General features: G+C 35.5%; 1 protein-coding gene across 7 annotated transcripts; it reads right to left on the bottom strand.

Annotated features, from left to right (window-relative positions):
- Window positions 1-316: 316 nt before the first annotated feature.
- On the bottom strand, window positions 317-19,523 carry fubp3 (far upstream element (FUSE) binding protein 3). 7 transcript variants are annotated; one of them, XM_026243756.1, is made up of 19 exons: window positions 19,351-19,523; window positions 13,767-13,875; window positions 12,929-12,965; window positions 12,774-12,823; window positions 12,507-12,578; window positions 11,023-11,080; window positions 10,742-10,904; window positions 10,520-10,618; window positions 10,335-10,436; window positions 10,144-10,246; window positions 8,674-8,774; window positions 8,435-8,576; window positions 5,905-6,065; window positions 5,750-5,823; window positions 4,237-4,313; window positions 4,047-4,154; window positions 3,044-3,115; window positions 2,827-2,951; window positions 317-618 (listed from the first exon to the last, which is right to left on the bottom strand). In XM_026243756.1, the coding sequence occupies exons 1-19, from the start codon at window positions 19,444-19,446 to the stop codon at window positions 604-606; spliced, it is 1,764 nt and encodes a 587-aa protein (XP_026099541.1). In that variant the 5' UTR covers window positions 19,447-19,523; the 3' UTR covers window positions 317-603. The 7 variants fall into 7 exon arrangements, with proteins under 7 accessions (XP_026099541.1, XP_026099568.1, XP_026099581.1 ...); XM_026243783.1 differs by having other exon boundaries at window positions 4,086-4,154; XM_026243776.1 differs by having other exon boundaries at window positions 588-2,078.
- Between the last annotated feature and the right edge of the window lie 794 nt (window positions 19,524-20,317).

Genomic DNA, 20,317 nt, shown 5'->3' with positions numbered 1-20,317 from the left:
TCACACAAACTCACTTTCTCTTACACTCACTCTCTCTCTCACTCACACACACAAACTCACTTTCTCTTACACAAATTCTCACACACTCACTCTCACACAAACTCACTTTCTCTCTTACTCCCTCACTAACACACACACACACACACACACACATATATCTGCCACTCACTGCCACCGTTAAGTGTTTTATCTCTGGATGCCAGAGGACAGTTAGACCAATGAATCCTCCCACAAACCACCTCTCTCTAAACACACACACACACACACACACACACTACTATGCTTACATTAAAGAAGACAGCAAACTGCAGATGCATTACACTACACTTAAGAATACAGGTTCTTTATTAAAGAAATAGTTCACTCAAGAAGGAGAATCGCTTTGTGTTTCATCTTGTGTCTTCTCCAGATGTTCACTGATGGACTGGAGTGCTGTGGATTATTGTGATGTTTTTATCAGACTCTCATTCTGACGGCACCCATTCACTGCAGAGCATCCGTTGATGAGACACTGATGCAGTGCTACATTTCTCCGCAGATCTCTGAAAGAGGACGACGGCGAGCAAAGAAGAGGCACAGACAAGTGGTAGCCTTTCAATCATTTTAATACATGGTTACCTGTACACATGAGGAAGAAAGAAACACTAAAATTAAACATTTTGAAATTATAATATCCCTTTTCATTAAGCAATGAAGTTAATACTAGATCAATTTGTAACTAATCAATCATACATATATTAGATCACACAGAGTAGAAAGCAAAATCTGAATTAAAAAGTGAGGGATCGGGACTGTACAGTGTGTACTGATGGAGGGAGAGACCGGCGGGATCAAAGAAGACGAGAACGTTTGATCTTCCAATACTCCGAATATAAAAAACTACAAGTAATTAATACACAGGTAGGCTCTCCGAGGCTTAGCAGTCTTGAACGCTTTAAAGTCGAAGTTTACAGAACTACACACACATAAAACTTCTCATCCGTCAGCAAGATGCAACATCAAATTTCAAATTACACATTCACAATCTTTGACAAATTTCAGTATGAAAACAACAGAAAAACAGGGACCGTTTTCCTGTAAAAATGCAGGACAAAAGAAGTCTTTGATTTAATTATATATATATTTTAAATAAAGTATTTAATCAAGTATCTGAGCATACATACATAGTTTTACAAGAGAGCAAAGGCAAAAAAAACACCTCACGATACGCTTTTCCCGCCAAATCACCGTAATAAAAAATTATCCGTTACATTTGCATACGACTACAAAAAACTACAAGTTAAACGTCTGTCAAAATATTAGAGAAATCAATCTTTGTTTCCAAAAAAAAAAAAAAAAAAATGAAATAAGATATTGCACCTTTTTTTAAACCAGAGTACAATAAAATGACAATGAAAACAATACAAAGCACATGAGGAATTACATCATCGGCGGCGTTGCGTTTCTCGTGTAACAAAAGCATATATTTCGGTAACAAAAACATCACAGTTTTTCATCGCACTGAATTAAAATGCTTTATGTAGAAGAAAAACAAAGAAAGAAAACATTTTGTACACATTCTTAAAACATTTCACGACAAAACGATAACAATTCAAGACTGCTAAGCCCTCGATCATTTTATTGCAACAGAACTAGAAAAATAAGAGATTATATTGCGCGATCGATGAAACGCCGCGACCCCGGGGTTCATTTTGGCGATACACATCTATATATATATATCGTAGAATTAAAAAGGAAGAATAGAAAACAAACCAACTCTGAAACGGTCCAAAAGGGATCCCGGAAATCGCCCGTGTGAATAATGGTGTACACAAGTATTTAGTAACAATTTGATGTCCTGATTTAGAAATAGTTCTCTTTTTAAATCATATAAGTCATTCTACAGCTAGTGTTTCTCACTAAGAAAAAAAGTAAAAGTCTTCAAGGCGTTGCAAATCTAGAAACCTCTGTTACAAAAGGTCTGTTTCCTCCTCGCAGTGATTCAAAAATCTTCAACTAAAGGGTGTGCAGTCGACCGCTTTAATGATCCTGCGGCGGCAGAGGAGAAAACACAGCGTCAGGGTCCACACACACTAAACCTTTGGGAAATCATCAGTTTTTCAGTGCTTTTCAAGTGAATGCAAGGTTTCCCACAAAAATGCAATACTTTTGAGAAATACAGTAAAAATAGTGAAACATTTTTACTATTTAAATCATTGGTTTTCTGTGTGAATCTGTGTTTAAGAGTAATTTATTTCTGTGATGCTCCGCTGTATTTTCAGCATCATTCCTCCAGTCTTCAGTGTCACATGATCTTCAGAAATCATGAAAATATGATGATTTACTGCTCAAGAAACATTTCTGATTATTATCAATGTTGATGGACGATATTTCTGTGGAAACTGTGATACATTTTATTTTTCAGGATTTAAAAATAATATTTTTTCTAAAGAACAGCATTTATTTGAAATACAAGTAACATTATAAATGTCTTCACTGTTACTTTTGATCAAAGCGTCCTAGTTTTTTTGTTTTTAAACATTTACAAAAAATGATAAACATGTTTCTTGAGCAGTAAATCATCATATGTTCATGATTTCTGAAGATCATGTGACACTGAAGACTGGAGGAATGATGCTGAAAATACAGCGGAGCATCACAGAAATAAATTATATGTTAACATACATTCATTTAGCAAACAGACTTTTTAAAATCATAAAAATATTTCATAATTTTTACTGTATTTTTGATCAATCAAACGCAGCCTTGGTGAGCAGAAGAGGCTGAGCAGTACTGTGTGTTGGTATCATTATAAAGCTGATGGTGCTGGTGGAGTGTGTTTATTACCGGGAGGCCGGGAGCCTGAGTCTGTCCCTGGCCGTAATACGCCCCCTGCTGTCTGTAATACTCCACCCAGGCGGCGCTATAGTCTGGAGGAGAGCTCTGCTGAGACCCGGGACCGGCGGCCTGAGCTGCACACACACACACACACACACACACACGGGATGAGAACACTGAAGCACAGCTGGTTGGTCTGACATCAGCAGGACAGACGCGCTCTTACTCTGTTTCTTGTAATACTCCTCCCATGCTTTGTTGTAGTCGGAGCCGCTGCTCTGGCCTTGGTTCTGCTGACCTGCACAGACCAGACACACAAACTCAGTCTCGGTTTGATCCAGGGACATCACTTACCACTAACCACAGCTGCTTGATTAATCAGAGTCAAACCAGAGGACTCATAAGACCACCGTTCATTTAAATAAATATATGCACAGTGAGTGAAGCTTTCAGCATCTAATGACCAACATCAACTCCATCTGAATAAAGCGCAGAGTAACTTCATTGTGCGTCCGGAGGAAATAAACACGCAGCTTCACAATTATACAACAAGAAGCGCTCGACACAGAAAGAGAAGATTTAAGTGCTCCTGTAAATATTAGTGTTGTATATTAGTTAAAAAGTACAATAAAATGATACATTACTAATATTTTTCCATTTGTTTTTGTTTTTTCATTTTATATTAGAAGTATTTCCAAGTCTTTGTTTTTTCATATTTTTGTATGTTTTGTAATAATAATAACTTTTTAAATTATTATTATAGCCATACTGACAATAAATAAGCACAAAAAAGCATTTTAAATCCTTATTGCATTTTTTCTTAATTGAAAAAAATTGAATAAAAACTAAACCAATGATAAATAAACCTGCAAAAGTAATGAATATTAATTTTAAGTGTTACAAGAAATGTTCATAAAGTAACAGAGAAAAGGTATTTCTTTCAGGATACAGTTTTTCTATGAGATTTCTCTTCTTACAGAGCAGATCTTTTTCTTCTTTTTATGAAAATTGCTGTAAATTGATGAAAAACGGATCGGGTCCTGCTGGGCTTTAAAGTTGATCTGAGGCTTTTATCAGGACGAGTAATGAAAAACAACAACAGTCTTCCAGTCCATCCAAAAAGATAAAAAATAAAAAGTGGCAGAAAATAATACAGCAGACTGGGAAAATTGTTAGTGGGGCGAATAAAGCGCTCTCAGCCGTGTCTCTTAAGTGTCCCGGCGTCTCACCCAAAGCTTCAGAGGAAACGTTTACGCTGAGGCACTTGCCTAGCTTTTTATAATACTGCTCCCACGCTTTGGAATAGTCCATCTGGCCGCTCTGAGATCCATTGTGACCTGAAATTAGCAGAACCAAGTGAATCTAAAAGAAGAAGTGCTGTTCCTCAGAAGAAACAGCCGAGCTTAAAGTGAGTCTCACCAGGGTCCTGCTGGCTCTGAGGCTGCCAGGTCTGGTACGTGGTTCCCCAGCCTCCCGTCATGAACGTCTGCGGACCACTGACACACACACACACACACACACACACACACACACCATCAGCATCACAGACACTGCACAGATCATCCATTCACACTAAAACAATCATCTGATGAAGAACCAGACATCTTTAGCACTACCAACTGACTTTTAATCAATTCATTATGTGATGTGGAGATTAATTAAGTGCACATCTAACGGAGGTGAGAAATTACCCCCGGAAAGAGCATTCAAAGACATTAGTGTGTTAAATGACAAAAGTGTTGAATAGATATTTTGAAAAAATTGAAATGACACTCAATATGAAACTAAAGCTATTAATGAGTGATTCATTGAATCATTGACTCACTTGATTTGATTTGTTCAAACAAAACAAGTGACTCTTTACGTACGAGTCATTGAATTTTTTGAATCACTCGGTTTGTTCAAATGGCTGATTCATTCAAAAACAAAACAAGTGACTCTTTACGAATGAGTCAGTGAATCATTGACTCACTTGATTTGTTCAAATGGCTGATTCATTCAAAAACAAAACAAGTGTCTCTTTACGAATGAGTCAGTGATTCATTGACTCACTTGATTTGTTCAAATGGCTGATTCATTCAAAAACAAAACAAGTGTCTCTTTACGAATGAGTCAGTGATTCATTGACTCATTTGATTTGTTCAAATGGCTGATTCATTCAAAAACAAAACAAGTGACTCTTTACGAATGAGTCAGTGAATCATTGACTCATTTGATTTGTTCAAATGGCTGATTCATTCAAAAACAAAGCAAGTGACTCTTTATGAATGAGTCAGTGAATCATTGACTCACTTGATTTGCTCAAATGGCTGATTCATTCAAAAACAAAGCAAGTGACTCTTTACGAATGAGTCAGTGAATCATTGACTCATTTGATTTGTTCAAATGGCTGATTCATTTAAAAACAAAGCAAGTGACTCTTCTACGAATGACTCAGTGAATCATTGACTCGATTTGCTCAAATGGCTGATTCATTCAAAAACAAAGCAACTAAAAACACCTTAAAGTCTTAATGTGTGATTAATTGAATCATTGACTCACTCGGTTTGTTTAAATGTGTGATTCGTTCTAAAACAAAGCAAGTGATTCTTTATGAATGAGTCACTGAGTCACTCGATTTGTTCAGAAATGTGGAATCATTCAGTAACGAATCACTGCTGTGTGTTGATCAGAGAGGCTCAACAGTTCTATGCTGACATTTAAAGCAGACAATATTGCAACACTATTAACTTCTTGTTTATTGAGTTGCTGTATGAATCACGTGTGCATTGAAAAACCGCTCTCTCACTGCTGTGATATTGCTAAACTATAGATACGAGAGGGTGATTCTTAGCCTCATCTCTTGAATTTTAGGTGCATTGTAATAGTGTGGATCACAGAGACAGTCGTGCTACATCATGATCATCAGACACTGAATCAATGAAGGACTCACTTCTGATGAGGAGTCGCTGGTCCTTGGGTGAAAGGACTGAGTCCGAAACTGCTGCTTCCTCCCATCCCAGTCGCCTACATGAGGAACATACAGAATCAGTCATAACAGAGACAGAACAGTCTGTCTATTAGACTGCAAGCAGACGCTGATCTCACCCCGATCTTCTCGTCGATCAGCTGTCTGGCCATCTCCATCTGCTGAGGAGATCCACGGATGGAGAAGATCCGCACGTTGGGATCGGTGTTGGGAGGAGGATTTCTCTGCAGCTCCACATGAGCTCCGGACTGCTGGTTGATGCTCTTTATAGTCTCTCCACCTGAGCAGAACACACACACACACACACCGTCCCATAATGAGCTCGCTTTCTCACACACGCTACATGTGTGACTTCATGGTTTAAAAACATAAAAAAACACAGGCGCAAAACACCTCAACATCTGCTAAAGTAAAATAGAATTAAATTAATTAAAAAATACAACCAGATAGAATGTAAAATATACAGGTGCAAAATACATTTACAACAGTTAAATAAAAATAAATAATAATAAAAAAAATCTAAAGTAAAATTAAACAAATTAGAAACATGACGGACAATCAAACCTAGAAAAACACCAAACAACTGCTTGCTAAACAACTGTATAATCTACACTGGTTCAAAAAAATGTGGATGCAAGGGAAAAATTTATAAATAACATACAAAAATAAAAATGAAAGTTAAAAATAAATAAAATAACCAGTTATTAGGATAAGCAAAATACGAAACAAGTGTATAATGCCTGCTGAAAGGGTTAAAAAGGTATATGGACATGAAAGACAGTTAAACATTCATAAAAACCAAAATGTTAAATTAAATCCAATCAAAGTTACCAATCATAATCACAAACAAAAAAAAACTAACAAAAAAATAAAAAAACATTATAATAAAAAACTACACCGATCAGAGGACAAAAAAAAAAAAAAAGTGATTAAAAACAATTACAAATAAAATGAGCCGATAAATATTTCAAGGACAAAAAAAAAAAAAAAAAAATTAATAAATACATAAGACCTGCTCACTAAACTATTTTTTAAACATTTTGTTACAAAAAAAAAAATGGACACAAGGGATTGTAAAAAAAAAAAATTATATATATATATATAATACAAAGGTTGCAAAATGTGGCAATTGGCTATTTTGTAAACTAACTTGAGGTGCTGTGCATTTAAGTTAGCCACATAAATGTTTACTTTTATACACTGATTTTTCCTTATTTGGAATTTTAAAAACAAGTAGAAAATGTGTTGATTTCATTCTCATTTTTCCCAAAAGAAATCAACAGAATTTCTACGTAAGGTTAGCAAACCAGGGAGATTTTACATTTATTTTAAATGAGGTGAACAACGTTGATTCAACATGATTTTAGCGTACACACCTGACGTAGCTGGGGCAACAACCAGAGACGAGTTAGCTAGGCAGTCGATACACATAATGCACTTTTGAAAGATGCTTTGACAGATTGCTTGTGTTTCCGCCCTTACATGCAAATATTGTTTTGCACTTATGACAACGAGGGTTGGCAGCATTAACTCTAGTGAAGTATAACCACACTTTTGAATGTTTTGCTCTCTCCGCCATCGTCAATCTTTATATTAAGCGGGAGTTTTCGTATTATTATGCGTGCTCCGCGCTCGTTCTCGTTGTGTGTGTGTGTGTGTGCGTGTGTGTGTGTGAGACTGACAGACAGCCTCCGCGGCGCGCATGAGAGTTCACGCAGATCTCACGGACAAACGTCTTAATATGATCGCACATTAGAAATGTTTGGCGAGATTAAATGTGCACGACAACATTATTAAGCAAAAATACATAGTACATTATTTTTCTTCCTCCAGTACCGAAAGCAGAACCGATAGCGTCAGATCTTACTGATACTACGGTCTTTCATAATTTATCCCCGGGGCCAGTTTAATACCGGTTTTGGTACCCATCCCTAGTATTAAATGAATAATTAAAGTTGTCATGATTTCCAGACTGAATGGTTAAATCACCAGTCTGGTAAAGGGAAGCACATTAGTTCACTCATCCAGGCGGTGTGACCCCCAGTGACCCCGAGTGACCCCGGCTCCTCTGACAGAGCCCAGCCCATCACACTGTTGTCCCACAAATTTAATCGCTGCAATAATGAAGACATTATGTTAACCGTTTTGGTCTCTCTTTTTTGTAATATTTACAGCTTTTTAAAATAATGTTTTTATTGCTTTATAAAGATTTAGTTTATTTCAGCTTACACTAAATGAAAAAAAAAACACGTTGCTAATTTGGTTTGATTTTAATGGTTTCCTTTTAAAAACTTTTAAAACTTTTGTTTCATGTGATTTTAGGTTTTTTCAATGTCTTTAACAGTTGGTTCTCATTTTCATTTACTTTGAGGTTCAAGCTAAAGGCTTTTTTTTTTTATATATATTTGCATCTTAATGTTTTTTCAAGTTTAGAAAAAAATCTTAATTTATGATAATATCCCTGCTAAGCACTTAACCTCAGAGAGAGACTGAATGTCCAGCGCTTCATTCAGACGGAGATGTTTCAGACCACCCAGAAGGAGTTTAACCCTCGCTGTACTGCAACAAGAGCTCACACGCTCACTACAGAGGGAACACTAACAAGGGTCATTTACACACACTGACATTCAGAAGAGAGGAAGTCCTCACCTTTCCCGATCACGAGGCCGCACTTATCAGCTGGTATTGTGTAGGTCACTTCCTGTAGTCCTCCAGGAGAAGCCATGTTCCAGTCACCACGACCTCTGCCTCGACCTCTGGGTCCAACCGGTCCTCCGAACCCATCGCGCTCCTGAACCACACACACACCGGGAACAGACAAGACGTTAAAACATTGATTAATGTGCAATTATTGGTATATTGTGTCTAAAGTGTTTCGGGAACTGTACCTGTGCCGTCTGCACCAGATCGTTGATGAGGTGGACCGCGTGCTGACAGCGGTCTGGTTGACCCATGACCTGAGCGATCCGATCCGGACTCATCCCATCATCTGAAACAGACACGGATCCGGCTTTATGAGATTACACACAGCTTTAACCCTACAACACCAAAACACCTCACTGACTGACGTTTATAAACTTTAGCATTCAAAAGATTAGATTTTTTTTATTTGACTATTATTTCATGTCAGGCTTTACAGGGTTAACATGTCTTTAACTAATTAAACAAAACAAACTAAATTAATTTCCTTGATGCATCAAATATAATTCTCTGCTAATCTGAACCAAGTACAATATGGTGAAAAATGTGTTCAGATTACTTTAATAAATGCTATCATTTATGCGATCACAAATTTAAATCTATTCATGCATTCTTCTATCATCGTGCACAAAATACATTTATCAATTTCATTATTTAAATTAGTTCTGTTAAACGATTAATCCAATCCAAAAAAATTTGTTTATATTATATATGTATATATAAATGCACACATATATAAATATATTTACATTTATACATATGCTTATATTTAAATATATTTTAAATATTTTTTATAAATAAGCATAATATATTTTTCTTATATATATATATATATATATACACGTGCATGTGTTTGCATTTAAATATGCACATAATAAATATACACATTATACACATATACTTTGTAAACAAACTTATGGATGCGATTAAAACATACATAAATTCATCAATTTTATGGATAATTCACACACACAATGTATTAAAACTACACTATACAGCAGATTTAATGAACTATTTCCTAACGTAAGAGAGCAGTATATTAATTAATCCCTGTAAACTTCTTCACACGTCAATGATCCTGCTGCTCCTCCACAGACTTAAGAGATTTGTCGTCCCAGAATGCCCCAAACTAGTGAACCAATTTGAGTTTAGCATGGTTTTATTCTTTGTTAAGCTGCTTTGGAAAGTCTTGTACTGTAAAAAGTGCTGCACAAATCAATCTCAGGAAGGTAAAACACTCCTCAAGCATTACAAGTACAACAGACTGCATGATTAGAAACTATAAAACAAACCGTGATTCTGGATTTATATTACGGATTCATAATTATCCACGAAAATATGTTTGAATAAAGTCAAATGCATTAAACAAGTCCACTTTTTTTTTTACAATGCAAAAAATCATTAAGTCACTTTTTTAAGTGACCATTTAATTATAAAGCAAATCAGAAGAAGTGCAGTACAACTTCAAGCTATTGAAACACTAGTGTGATAAAGATACACACACACAATTATTTTGTCTAATCAACTAAATTATGCATTTTGAATACTTAAAACGAATACTTGTGACATTTGCATCGCTATATTGTTGTTACAACCTGTTCTTTAAGCTGTAATTCGACAGTCTCTTGCATGTGTGTAAACACTGTGCAAACCCTGACCTGGTTTAAACTGGATCCTGACTCCTGCATCGTTCTGGATCTTCTTGATCATCTCCCCGTTCCTGCCGATGACGATTCCCACGGCGAATCTGGGCACTGCCACCTGTGTGTGTGAGCAAACCAACAATCAATCAACACACGTGGTCTTTCTGGCTCCACCGTGGCTCTAAACGAAGCTGAACCAGTCTTACGTCGAGACTGCTGCCCAGTCTGGAGCCGAAGTCACTGCGGCCGCTCCGGAAATCTCCCTGATCCTTGTCCCTGATGATCTCCACCACCAGCTCCCGCGCTTGCTGTACAACACACACTCAGAGTCACACACCATGTGCAGTGCATCTGAGACCGCATCGCTGATAACACACACACACACACACACCTGGACTTTATAAGGGTCTCCAGTGATTCTCAAGGGTTTGTCTGATCCGGTGGGCATCGGGTCATCCTGAATCATGATCATCTTTACTCCGGTCCTCTCCTGCGGGAAAACAACATTCATCTACAAAACGCTGAACAGTTCTACTGTGAATTTGGTTGGGACTATTTTCATTAGTGAACAACACAATATACAAATTAAAGACGGGCTTGTGAGCAAACGCACCTGCAGCTGTTTGATGGTGTCGCCTCCCTTCCCGATGACCAGGCCCACTTTACTGGCCGGGATCAGGATCTCCTGGACGGCGCTGTTCCCGTCCATCTGAGTATGGAAGCCCGGTCCGTTCCGACAGCGGTCCACGATCTGCCCCAGTAACCTCTTGGCCTGCCTGAGGAACACGAGGACAGCAGACGGATGACTGGAGCTCATTCAGTGCAGGCCGACTCTAATAAAGCAGCAGCGTATACTGTGATGTGTTTGTGCTACGGAGGACAGTGCATTCTTACTCGATGCTCTCTGGAGTCCCAGTCAGGGTGCATGGCCGGTCCATCATTCCTCCACTGTCTGCGGTGACACCACAAACTATTACAAGCAACTCCAAACAAACTAGAAACCAAAGCAATGCACAACACAGACTGTGCATTTCACAGTCGTACTAATTTCAGTTCTTCTACTGAACATCGTAATATCAGTGTTTGCATGAACACTTTACAGCTTCAGAGCTCGTGTTCTCTCTGGACACAATGATCAAGTTATGACTACACATGGATCAAACACTGACATGTTTTTAAATCGCTAAAACCATAATAAATGGCACTCTACTCTGTAACGGCAATTTTTGGGTCTTTTTTTTATTTTTATTTTTTTTATAGAGTGTTCAAAAGGAAAAAAATAATTTGTTTTCATAAATTCTAAACTGAAGAGTGACACAGATCTAGTAAAGATAGATGATATTGCAAAAATGAAATAAAACCATCAATTATTAAAGATTTTTTGATTAAAAAAAAATTGAATGTCTCATAATAATTGTTATTATTAATAACACTGTGTTAAATATCAAAATATTACACATTTTATAATAATATTTAAATGGTTTCATTATAATTTTATTTAATTGTTTTCTTTTCTTTTATTTTAGAATTTTATTAAAATTTATGGATAAGGAAAATTATATTAAAAATAAAAACAAAAACATATTATAAATTATGTATCAATATTTTCTCAAAAGTAGATTATGATTTATATTAAATCAAACGTGTTTTGAATATTAACATTGTTACAGTAGAATATTTATAGTTTTAATTATTAGAATTGAAGTAATAACCAATTACTGCTTAATTGTATGCATTATATGTTTAAAATGCATCAATAATATTCTCAGATCTATCATTAGAAGTACTTGTACTTATTAAATATCTATGAAATATCAATATAATATTACATAACTTATCATATTTAACTAGTTTCTTATTATATAACTTATTTAAATATTTACATTTCTGCATAAGGGAAAGGATATTTTCACAATTTAGCATAAATGCATCGTGACAATTATAAATTTAAATCAAGAATGTATAATAATGTTGCAAACGTAGATTAGAATTTATAATTAAACGTATTGAATATTAACATTTGTTTTATTAAAATATTTATAGTTTCATTTCATTCATAAAATCAAGTTACTAAATTGCATGCATCGTTTAATATGCATCAATAATATTCTCAAATTTATAATTAGAACTTAAATATCTATTTTCTTTTACATCATTTATTATTAGTAACTATTTTCATTAATTTCACTATTTATGTTTATATTATATCTATATCTCAATATAACATTATACATATTTTTATGATACTATCTTCACATTTTCATTATTATAGTATTTTTTTATTTGCATTTATGCATCTAGCAGACGCTCTCCTCGCACGTTTTCTTCACGAGATCAAACGAGACACTCTTGAGGACTGTGATCTGATCAGGACGTACCAGCAGCGATCTGGATCTTACAGTTCGCCTCCAGCTGGATTCTTGTGATCTGTTCACCTCCTCGTCCAATGACTGCCGGACCACAAAAACACACAGATCAGCTCAGATCAGCCCAAAAACTGTCTGCATACTGCTGTTTTGCACACTTTAAGAGCATTCATAATCTATAAAATCACAAAGAAGCTGCATTACATATTCCACACTAATTATCAGACGACTAAAAGTGGTGCAACATCCATGTTTGATGAAGTGATGCACAGTACTTACTGAACCCAACCATCTTATCAGGCACTTTGAAGTCTTCTGTTATTATAGCCCTGAACAAACACATAAGAGCATCATCAGTACAGCTGTGCATAGTTGTGCTATTGATAATAAACCTGCATTTCTTTCACAAGAGTTTAATGTGTCTGAGCTCTCACCTTGTACCGTGTACCATTGCACCGAGCTGGTTAGCCACTGCACAGAAACAGACATCAGTGTTTATTACACTAGAGAAGATTCAGACCTTACAATATGCAAATGTTCAACAACATTGCAATCGTAACTAATATACTATATTTCAAGTGCTGAGACTATTGAAATGCTTTGATAAAATGTTTAAAAGATAGTTTTACTACTGTTCAAAATTAAATAGATAAAGAAAATAGTATAGTTTAAAAACAGTAAAATGAGTGCATTGTTAATTATTATTATTTATTTAACAAAAGCATTTTTAGACATTATATGAATTGCAAAAAAAAAAAAATCTAAAAATGTTAAAGCCATGATCTGGTGAGATTTGTGACGTTTACGTCCTCTTTCAGTCAAATATGATTAACTACATTAATTCACAGAAAAGCCTTTTTATATATATTTTAATATCCACTCTACTGGCACTTTTAATACCGTACTGATCTCGGTTAAAACATGGAAATATTCGATTTAAAATGCCATGAAGTTTAAGTAAGCATCAAGCAAAAAAGCTTTATTTTGTTTACAATTAATTTCATAACTAACTAATATAATATAACTTTGGGGAGATTCTAAGAATTTATATGTATTATGCCAAATTACTTAATAAAACTGTCCTTTAGTAAAAGCCAATAACAATTAAGTCCATAAAAAACATTGCATTAATAAATGAAAGAAAAAAATATATAATAAATTTTTTCCCACAGATCTGAACTTGATCTTTCAGGCCAGTTTCAGTGTCTCTCTCGCTCTCTGTGTCTGATGCTTCACGAGCACATCGCTCACTCTACCCACAAACCCCAGTACCTCCTTCCTCCAGCGAGCGCTTGGGCGCCCCGTAGCCGTACAGAGAGGCGTCCACGACCGGAGACGAGTTATTCAGATGCTGCATCTGCTCTCCTCCCATCTTAGCCATCTGAGAGAGACAGACACACTTCAGCACTGCAGCACAGCAATACACACACACACACACACACACGAGAACACACACACACGAGAACACACACACACGAGAACATACACACACACACACACAGATACACACACTCACTAACACACACACACGAGAACATACAAACACACACACACACAAGAACATACACATACGAGAACATACACACAACAGAAAAAATATCGAATGTATTTTGAGCAAATATTTGTATTTATTGTAAGAATTAAAATGATGATTATAGATACAAAAAATAATAAAGCGCATTTGCCTGAGGATTATGAGCCATCTTAAAAATAAAAAAAAAATAAAATCTAAATTATTTTCTGTAATGCTCTCATTGCAGTTATGAGCATTAACACAATTTTGCTGAAATATATCACTGTGCTACAAAAACGTGCTTTTTTTTTTACAGTATTCATTTTAAACCACTGTATTAGTAACAGGAGTGTACCAGTAACATAAATGTGATGCTACAAATAAATAAATACAAATAATTATGCATGCAAAAATTTTTAAATTATTACTATGCAATTAATAAATAATAAAAAATATAACACACACACACACCAAGAGGCCATTTTGAAGATATAGACACAGAGAGATCCCTGCAGCTAAACCCTCTTTCTGGGGAATGCTGGGAAGGAATGTCAGCTATGTGAGCGTCAGGATAAACGAGCGACCCGAGGGAACAGCTCCAGCGAAACACAGCGGTCAGGAATTCAGATCAACAACTGGACACTTGTTGGTCACTGGAGCCCAACCACTGTGTCCCACGTCACTAATTACCCATGATGCACTGGGGAGTGTTCATGCAGACAGGCTGTGTCATGCCGGGTGGAGAAACGAGCTCGGTCACTTTCACACAATCATGGGTTAATGGTTAATTACCAGCTGCTTGTGATTGTGTGAGCGCTCACTAATTCAATCAGACGCGAGTCATGACCCACAACACATCACAACAATCACTAAATAAAAGATTTTCAGTAAAACAACGAAACTCTGCATATGCTTTAAGATCCTCAAAACACACATTATATATTTTATTAGATTTAATTATTTATTTTAATTTTTTTTACAGATATGTTGCCATTTAAATACATTTGACATCTAGGTCATATCAGAAACGGGTGTGTGGAGCACCATTAGGTGTCAAACACACTTTAAATCATCTCATATTAGTGTCAAGAAACGTTTGGAGAATATATTTAGCGTCGCACACTCATGGGACTGAACTTTTTTCATTTGAAAATGACATTTGATGCAAGTACATTAACTTATTTTGCTTGAAATTTTTATTTAATATTAATGTTGTTTTGTTAGAAATAAATATGTTGGTTTCATTATTTTAGACTGTTTTTGATCAATCATGAGTTTAATAAAACTCCATTCGTTCTAATGGGATCAATACTGGTAATACTCAGATTATGTGTCCTTATAGATTTCATACAAATACAATTTCATAAATATTGAAAAAAATCATCATCAAATAATCATCATTTAATTAAAAAAAAAAAATCATTGATACTGGATTTTATATATATATATATATATATATATATATATATATATATATATATCAATTTTTTTATGTATTTTTTCTTCAGTGTGGTTTATGCAAAATGTGAAGTTTCAAAGAAATTCATTTAATTTAGTGCTAAAAAAATAAAATAATTGATCCATTTCTTCAGATTTACTCTGGTTGCTGATCAGATACAATATCAAGATTGTTCAGAGCATGTGAAAGCGAGGTTGTGCATGACAGCGGTCAGTGCACGGGTGAAGCTGATTATGTAAGGCCTTCACATGCACGTCATCACAAATCAAACAGGAGCAAGCCCTGGTTTCTATCACAGATAAAGTGCAGTGAATCGGCTGTGGAGCGCCGTGTTTCCACACAGACGGGGAACGGGCCGCTGCTTCTGGACCAGAGCCAGGTCTATTTCTTCCCCACAGAGCTGATAAAAGCTGACCGCACAGACGAACAGCTCAACCGGGCCACAGGTGTCCCACAGCGCGTGTTCAAGGACGACACACACGTTACGAAACATGAGCTTACACTGTTAGATCAGCAATAAACACACCGCAGCAGAACACACTCAACACAACACTGGAGGAAGAGTAGACCACTGGCAAATTAATTACTGAAATAATGTTAGCTGGGTTTTTTATTTATATATTCAAAGTTCAAAATAATTTTCGTTCACTGAATATTTTAGTTAACTTTAATTTCAGTTAATTAAAATTATTTTGAACTGAATATTAAAAAAGAAAAAAAAACGGCTAACATTAATTCAATAATTTTACAATTACTCTGAGAAATTGCTGATCACACATTATGGATTTACTTAAAAAATATTAAGTAAATATTATGATTCATTCAAATTTATGCAAGTAAAAAAAAAATTCTTTTTTTTTTTTTAGAAACAAATACTTCCTTTTTTTTAAATTTTCACTTTTATTTAGTTTAACGTGCTGTACTAAAATAGCTAAAACTAAAATAAAATAAATAAAAAAACAAAACAAAAAAACATTCAAAAAATTATAATAATCTAAACAAAGAAAATAAACCGAAATTAAAATGAAAACAAGTTCTTAATGAAACCTACACTGGTAAAACACATCTTTGAGAGGCGTATGGCTTTTATAGGGGTAAGAGAATTAAACACAGCAATGTTTAAGAAACAATCAGAATAAATGGTTCCTCCGTGACGTCGATCAGACAATGTGGCCGCACCACAGTTTATAACCACTTTACATCCAGCTCTGGCTTTAATCAGATACTGAGGTTAATGACAGCGGTTCACACAAACTGATCCTGTAGAGAACAGCAGAATCAGGAGCGATCCTCTGACACGTGAAGTCATCAGTTAACATCTCGAACAGACGCATTAACACTGATCAAACTCCTGCGTGGTATGAATAAGTGTTATTAATGGAGGCTCCCGTCTGGTTTTTCATGTTATGCAAACGTGGCGTGGCACACACATGCATGAGCGACTCCTCTCAAAGTGTCTCGTGTTCTGAACACTGACACGCGTGTGTCATGACAGCTGCGTGTGCTCACTGTACAGCACTCCAACAGTCAACTACATTAGCCACTACACTAACTGCTTTCAAGTCGACTTCTAATGAGCAAATATACTTCACGCACTACTGTAGTGTATTTTATGCTTATATAGTGCATGCTATAGAATATTTAATGGTTAAAAAATACACTTATAATGGTTAAAATCTAAGCATGTCTTCTAAAAGTATTATTTACCATCATCAAAGTGCTCTGATCTCAGCAGATTTACTACATGCAATACTATACATAGAGTATTTTAATAGTTGTTTAACACTTTTAATACTCAATCTTCATCTCATGGGCAGGTATAATACTTCCAATACTATATATGTAGTACTGAAGTTAGTACTTTAATAACCATTGTTATTTTATCATAAAATATACTGCTGCATGTGCTATATCTGCTCATTTGAGCAATTGTAATAATTATAATTCATATCTGAGCAAATATACTACATGCAATACTGTATTTAATGGTCAAGAGAAGACGGAGTATTAAAAGTGCTCTTTTTGTGATTACATACAGCATTTGATGATGTATTTGTTGAGATGAACATTATTAATTATTTAAAATGCACATCTGAGCAGATAGAATTCAATACTATAATAAAGAGGAGTTTTAATAATAATAATAGTGATTTTATCATTACATGCAGTATAGCGTGTAGTATTTCTGCTGGTATGATGTTGTGAGTATTAAAACAGCTCATCTGAGCACATACAATGGTAAAATGACGATTAAAATGACAAAGTGCTCACCTGAGCACATATACTACATGCAATACTATATGGTCAAATTATTACTTAAATCATTATAAAAGGCAATTTTGCAATTGCATATAGTATCTGTTCAGATGAGTACTTTTAACCATCATTTTACCCATACATATAGTACTGCATGAAGTATTTCCGCTGAGATGGAGTATTTAAGTACTCATCTGAGCAGATACACTACATGCAATACTAGAAGCACTTTTAATAATTACAATCCTCATTTCTCCACTACATATAGTGTTGCATGTAGCATTTCTGCTAATATATGAGCACTTTTAATACTCATAATATAGTAATACACATATAGTATTGCTCAGATGAGTACTCAATCTTCATCTGTGAGCAGATATACTACATGCAACACTAGTATGTAATGGTGTAATGATAACTTTGAATCATTATAAACACCATTTTACGATTGCAAGTACTATATCTACTCAGATGAGTATTTTAAATTGTCAAAGTAACGTTACTGCATGTAGTATTTCCACTGAGATGAAGATTATGAGTCTTAAAAGTACTCATCTGAGCAGATATACTGTATGAAGTACTGTATGTTATGGTAAAATTAGTTACACATAATAAAAATTGCATGTATTGCATGCAAGTATATCTGCTCAGATGAGTACTTAAATACTTATAATCTTCATCTCAGCGGAAATACTTAATGCAGCAGTGTATGTAATGGTAAAAAAAAAAAAAAATGTAATCATTAAATGCATAATTTTACCACTACATATAGTGCTGCATGTAGTATTGAAGTACTCATCCGAGCAGATATACTACATGCAATACATTAATTAATATTAATAATACATATAGCTTTGCATGTAGAATTTCTGCTGATAGGAGTACTTTTAATACTCAATCTTTATCTGTGAGCAAATATACGACATGCAACATTTGTATGTAATGGTAACTTTTAATCATTATAAGCACCATTTTACGATTACAAGTACTATATCTGCTCAGATGAGTACTTTAAATCATCAAAGTAAACATTACTGCATGTAGTATTTCCACAGAGATGAAGATTATAAGTATTAAAAGTACTCATATGAGCAGATATACTGTATGTAAGTGTAATATTACAGTTACACTTATTAAAAACTGCACGTCTGAGCATATATACTACATGCAGCACTGTATTTGATGGTAAAAAGAGTACTTTTGATCATTATTCGCATCATGTGTCCATGACATGTAGTGTTGCGTGTAGTATTCCGCTGAGATGAAGGTTCAGAGTGTTAAAGTGCTCCTCCGAGCAGATGTAGAGCACGCAGTCCTGTGTGTAAGAGTGTAATGGAGTTCGCTGAGGGAAGTTGTGAGGAGTGTAAGACAACAACAGGTTGCAGCAGTGTTTGTGCGCGAGCAGACCGCGCTAAAGTTACTGTCAGCGTCGGCAGCGCGATGTTGCGCGGATTGATCGCGTTTAAACACTGTTTCACGGTTGTTGTTCATGTGTTGTGGCCTTAATCTGTGTGAGTGCTGGAGTTTTAAAGCTCCTGCAGCACTAGCAGCTAGCAGGCTAAGCGCGTGCGCGTCAAACACACACACACTCGCGTGTCAAACACAGGCTCGCGCCCTGGCGTCTCTACCTGTCGCGCGCGGTGGAAGGGGTCCGTGAATCCGTCCTTCATCCCGGTCTGGGCCACCGAGGCCTGTCCCTGCACCAGCTCCGCCATCATCATCATCACACTCACACACACACACAAGCGAATAAACACACACACGACGCACACTATCGACCCCGGAACAGGAAACGCGCGTGGGAGCACCGCGAGACCTCAAAGAGAGACGAGACTCTGCGAGATTTCACACACGTGGTTCTTAAAGCAGTTCAGTGCACTGTCGATTTATTAGTTTATTCAATAAATAGTTCACTTTATTACCTCTTAAACTAAACTGAATTTGTTTATTATTTCGACTTATACATCATTAAATATAATGACTGTGATCTGCCTTATTGTATTTTTATTAATTATTATTTATAGTATTATTCATTTACTTTAATTAATTAAAAACATTAATTCGCCTTGTTTTAGCATTTAAATAAATTAATGTTAAGAATAAAGAGTGTAAAATGACACGCGCCGAGCAGAATCTTCCTGTTACTTGGTAAAATATTATTAATCAATGTAATATTTGAGCTGTGAGTGTGAAATGTGAAATATAGGGCAGATTCTGAACTTATAACGTACTTCTAGACCAGCCTGCTGTGGTTGTGAATTAAACATCTAGAAACATGATTCAGGACATTTCTACAGATGCTTCAGTCTATATATAATCCATAATAACACTTCTGGCCTGAATCAGGAGAGAAATCTGCACAGATTCCAGATTCTTACCATTCTTAAATAAAGACTAAAGAGAATATTAAGTATGACTAAAGATATAAAGCTTTGTTTATGGACAGAAAAAACATGAAAATAAAAAATAAAACAAGGACAAATATCTGCCAACAAGGTCAGAACTTAATTCAAAGGAAAAACTAAAACGCTTTTCTGATCCCGTTGGCAGATTTTTGTTCTTGTTTGAAGCATATCTAAGTAAACACATCTTGAC

This window comes from Carassius auratus, chromosome 5, assembly GCF_003368295.1.
Source record: "Carassius auratus strain Wakin chromosome 5, ASM336829v1, whole genome shotgun sequence".
NCBI classification, from domain to species: domain Eukaryota; kingdom Metazoa; phylum Chordata; class Actinopteri; order Cypriniformes; family Cyprinidae; genus Carassius; species Carassius auratus.
This window is presented reverse-complemented; position numbering and strand designations above follow the sequence as displayed.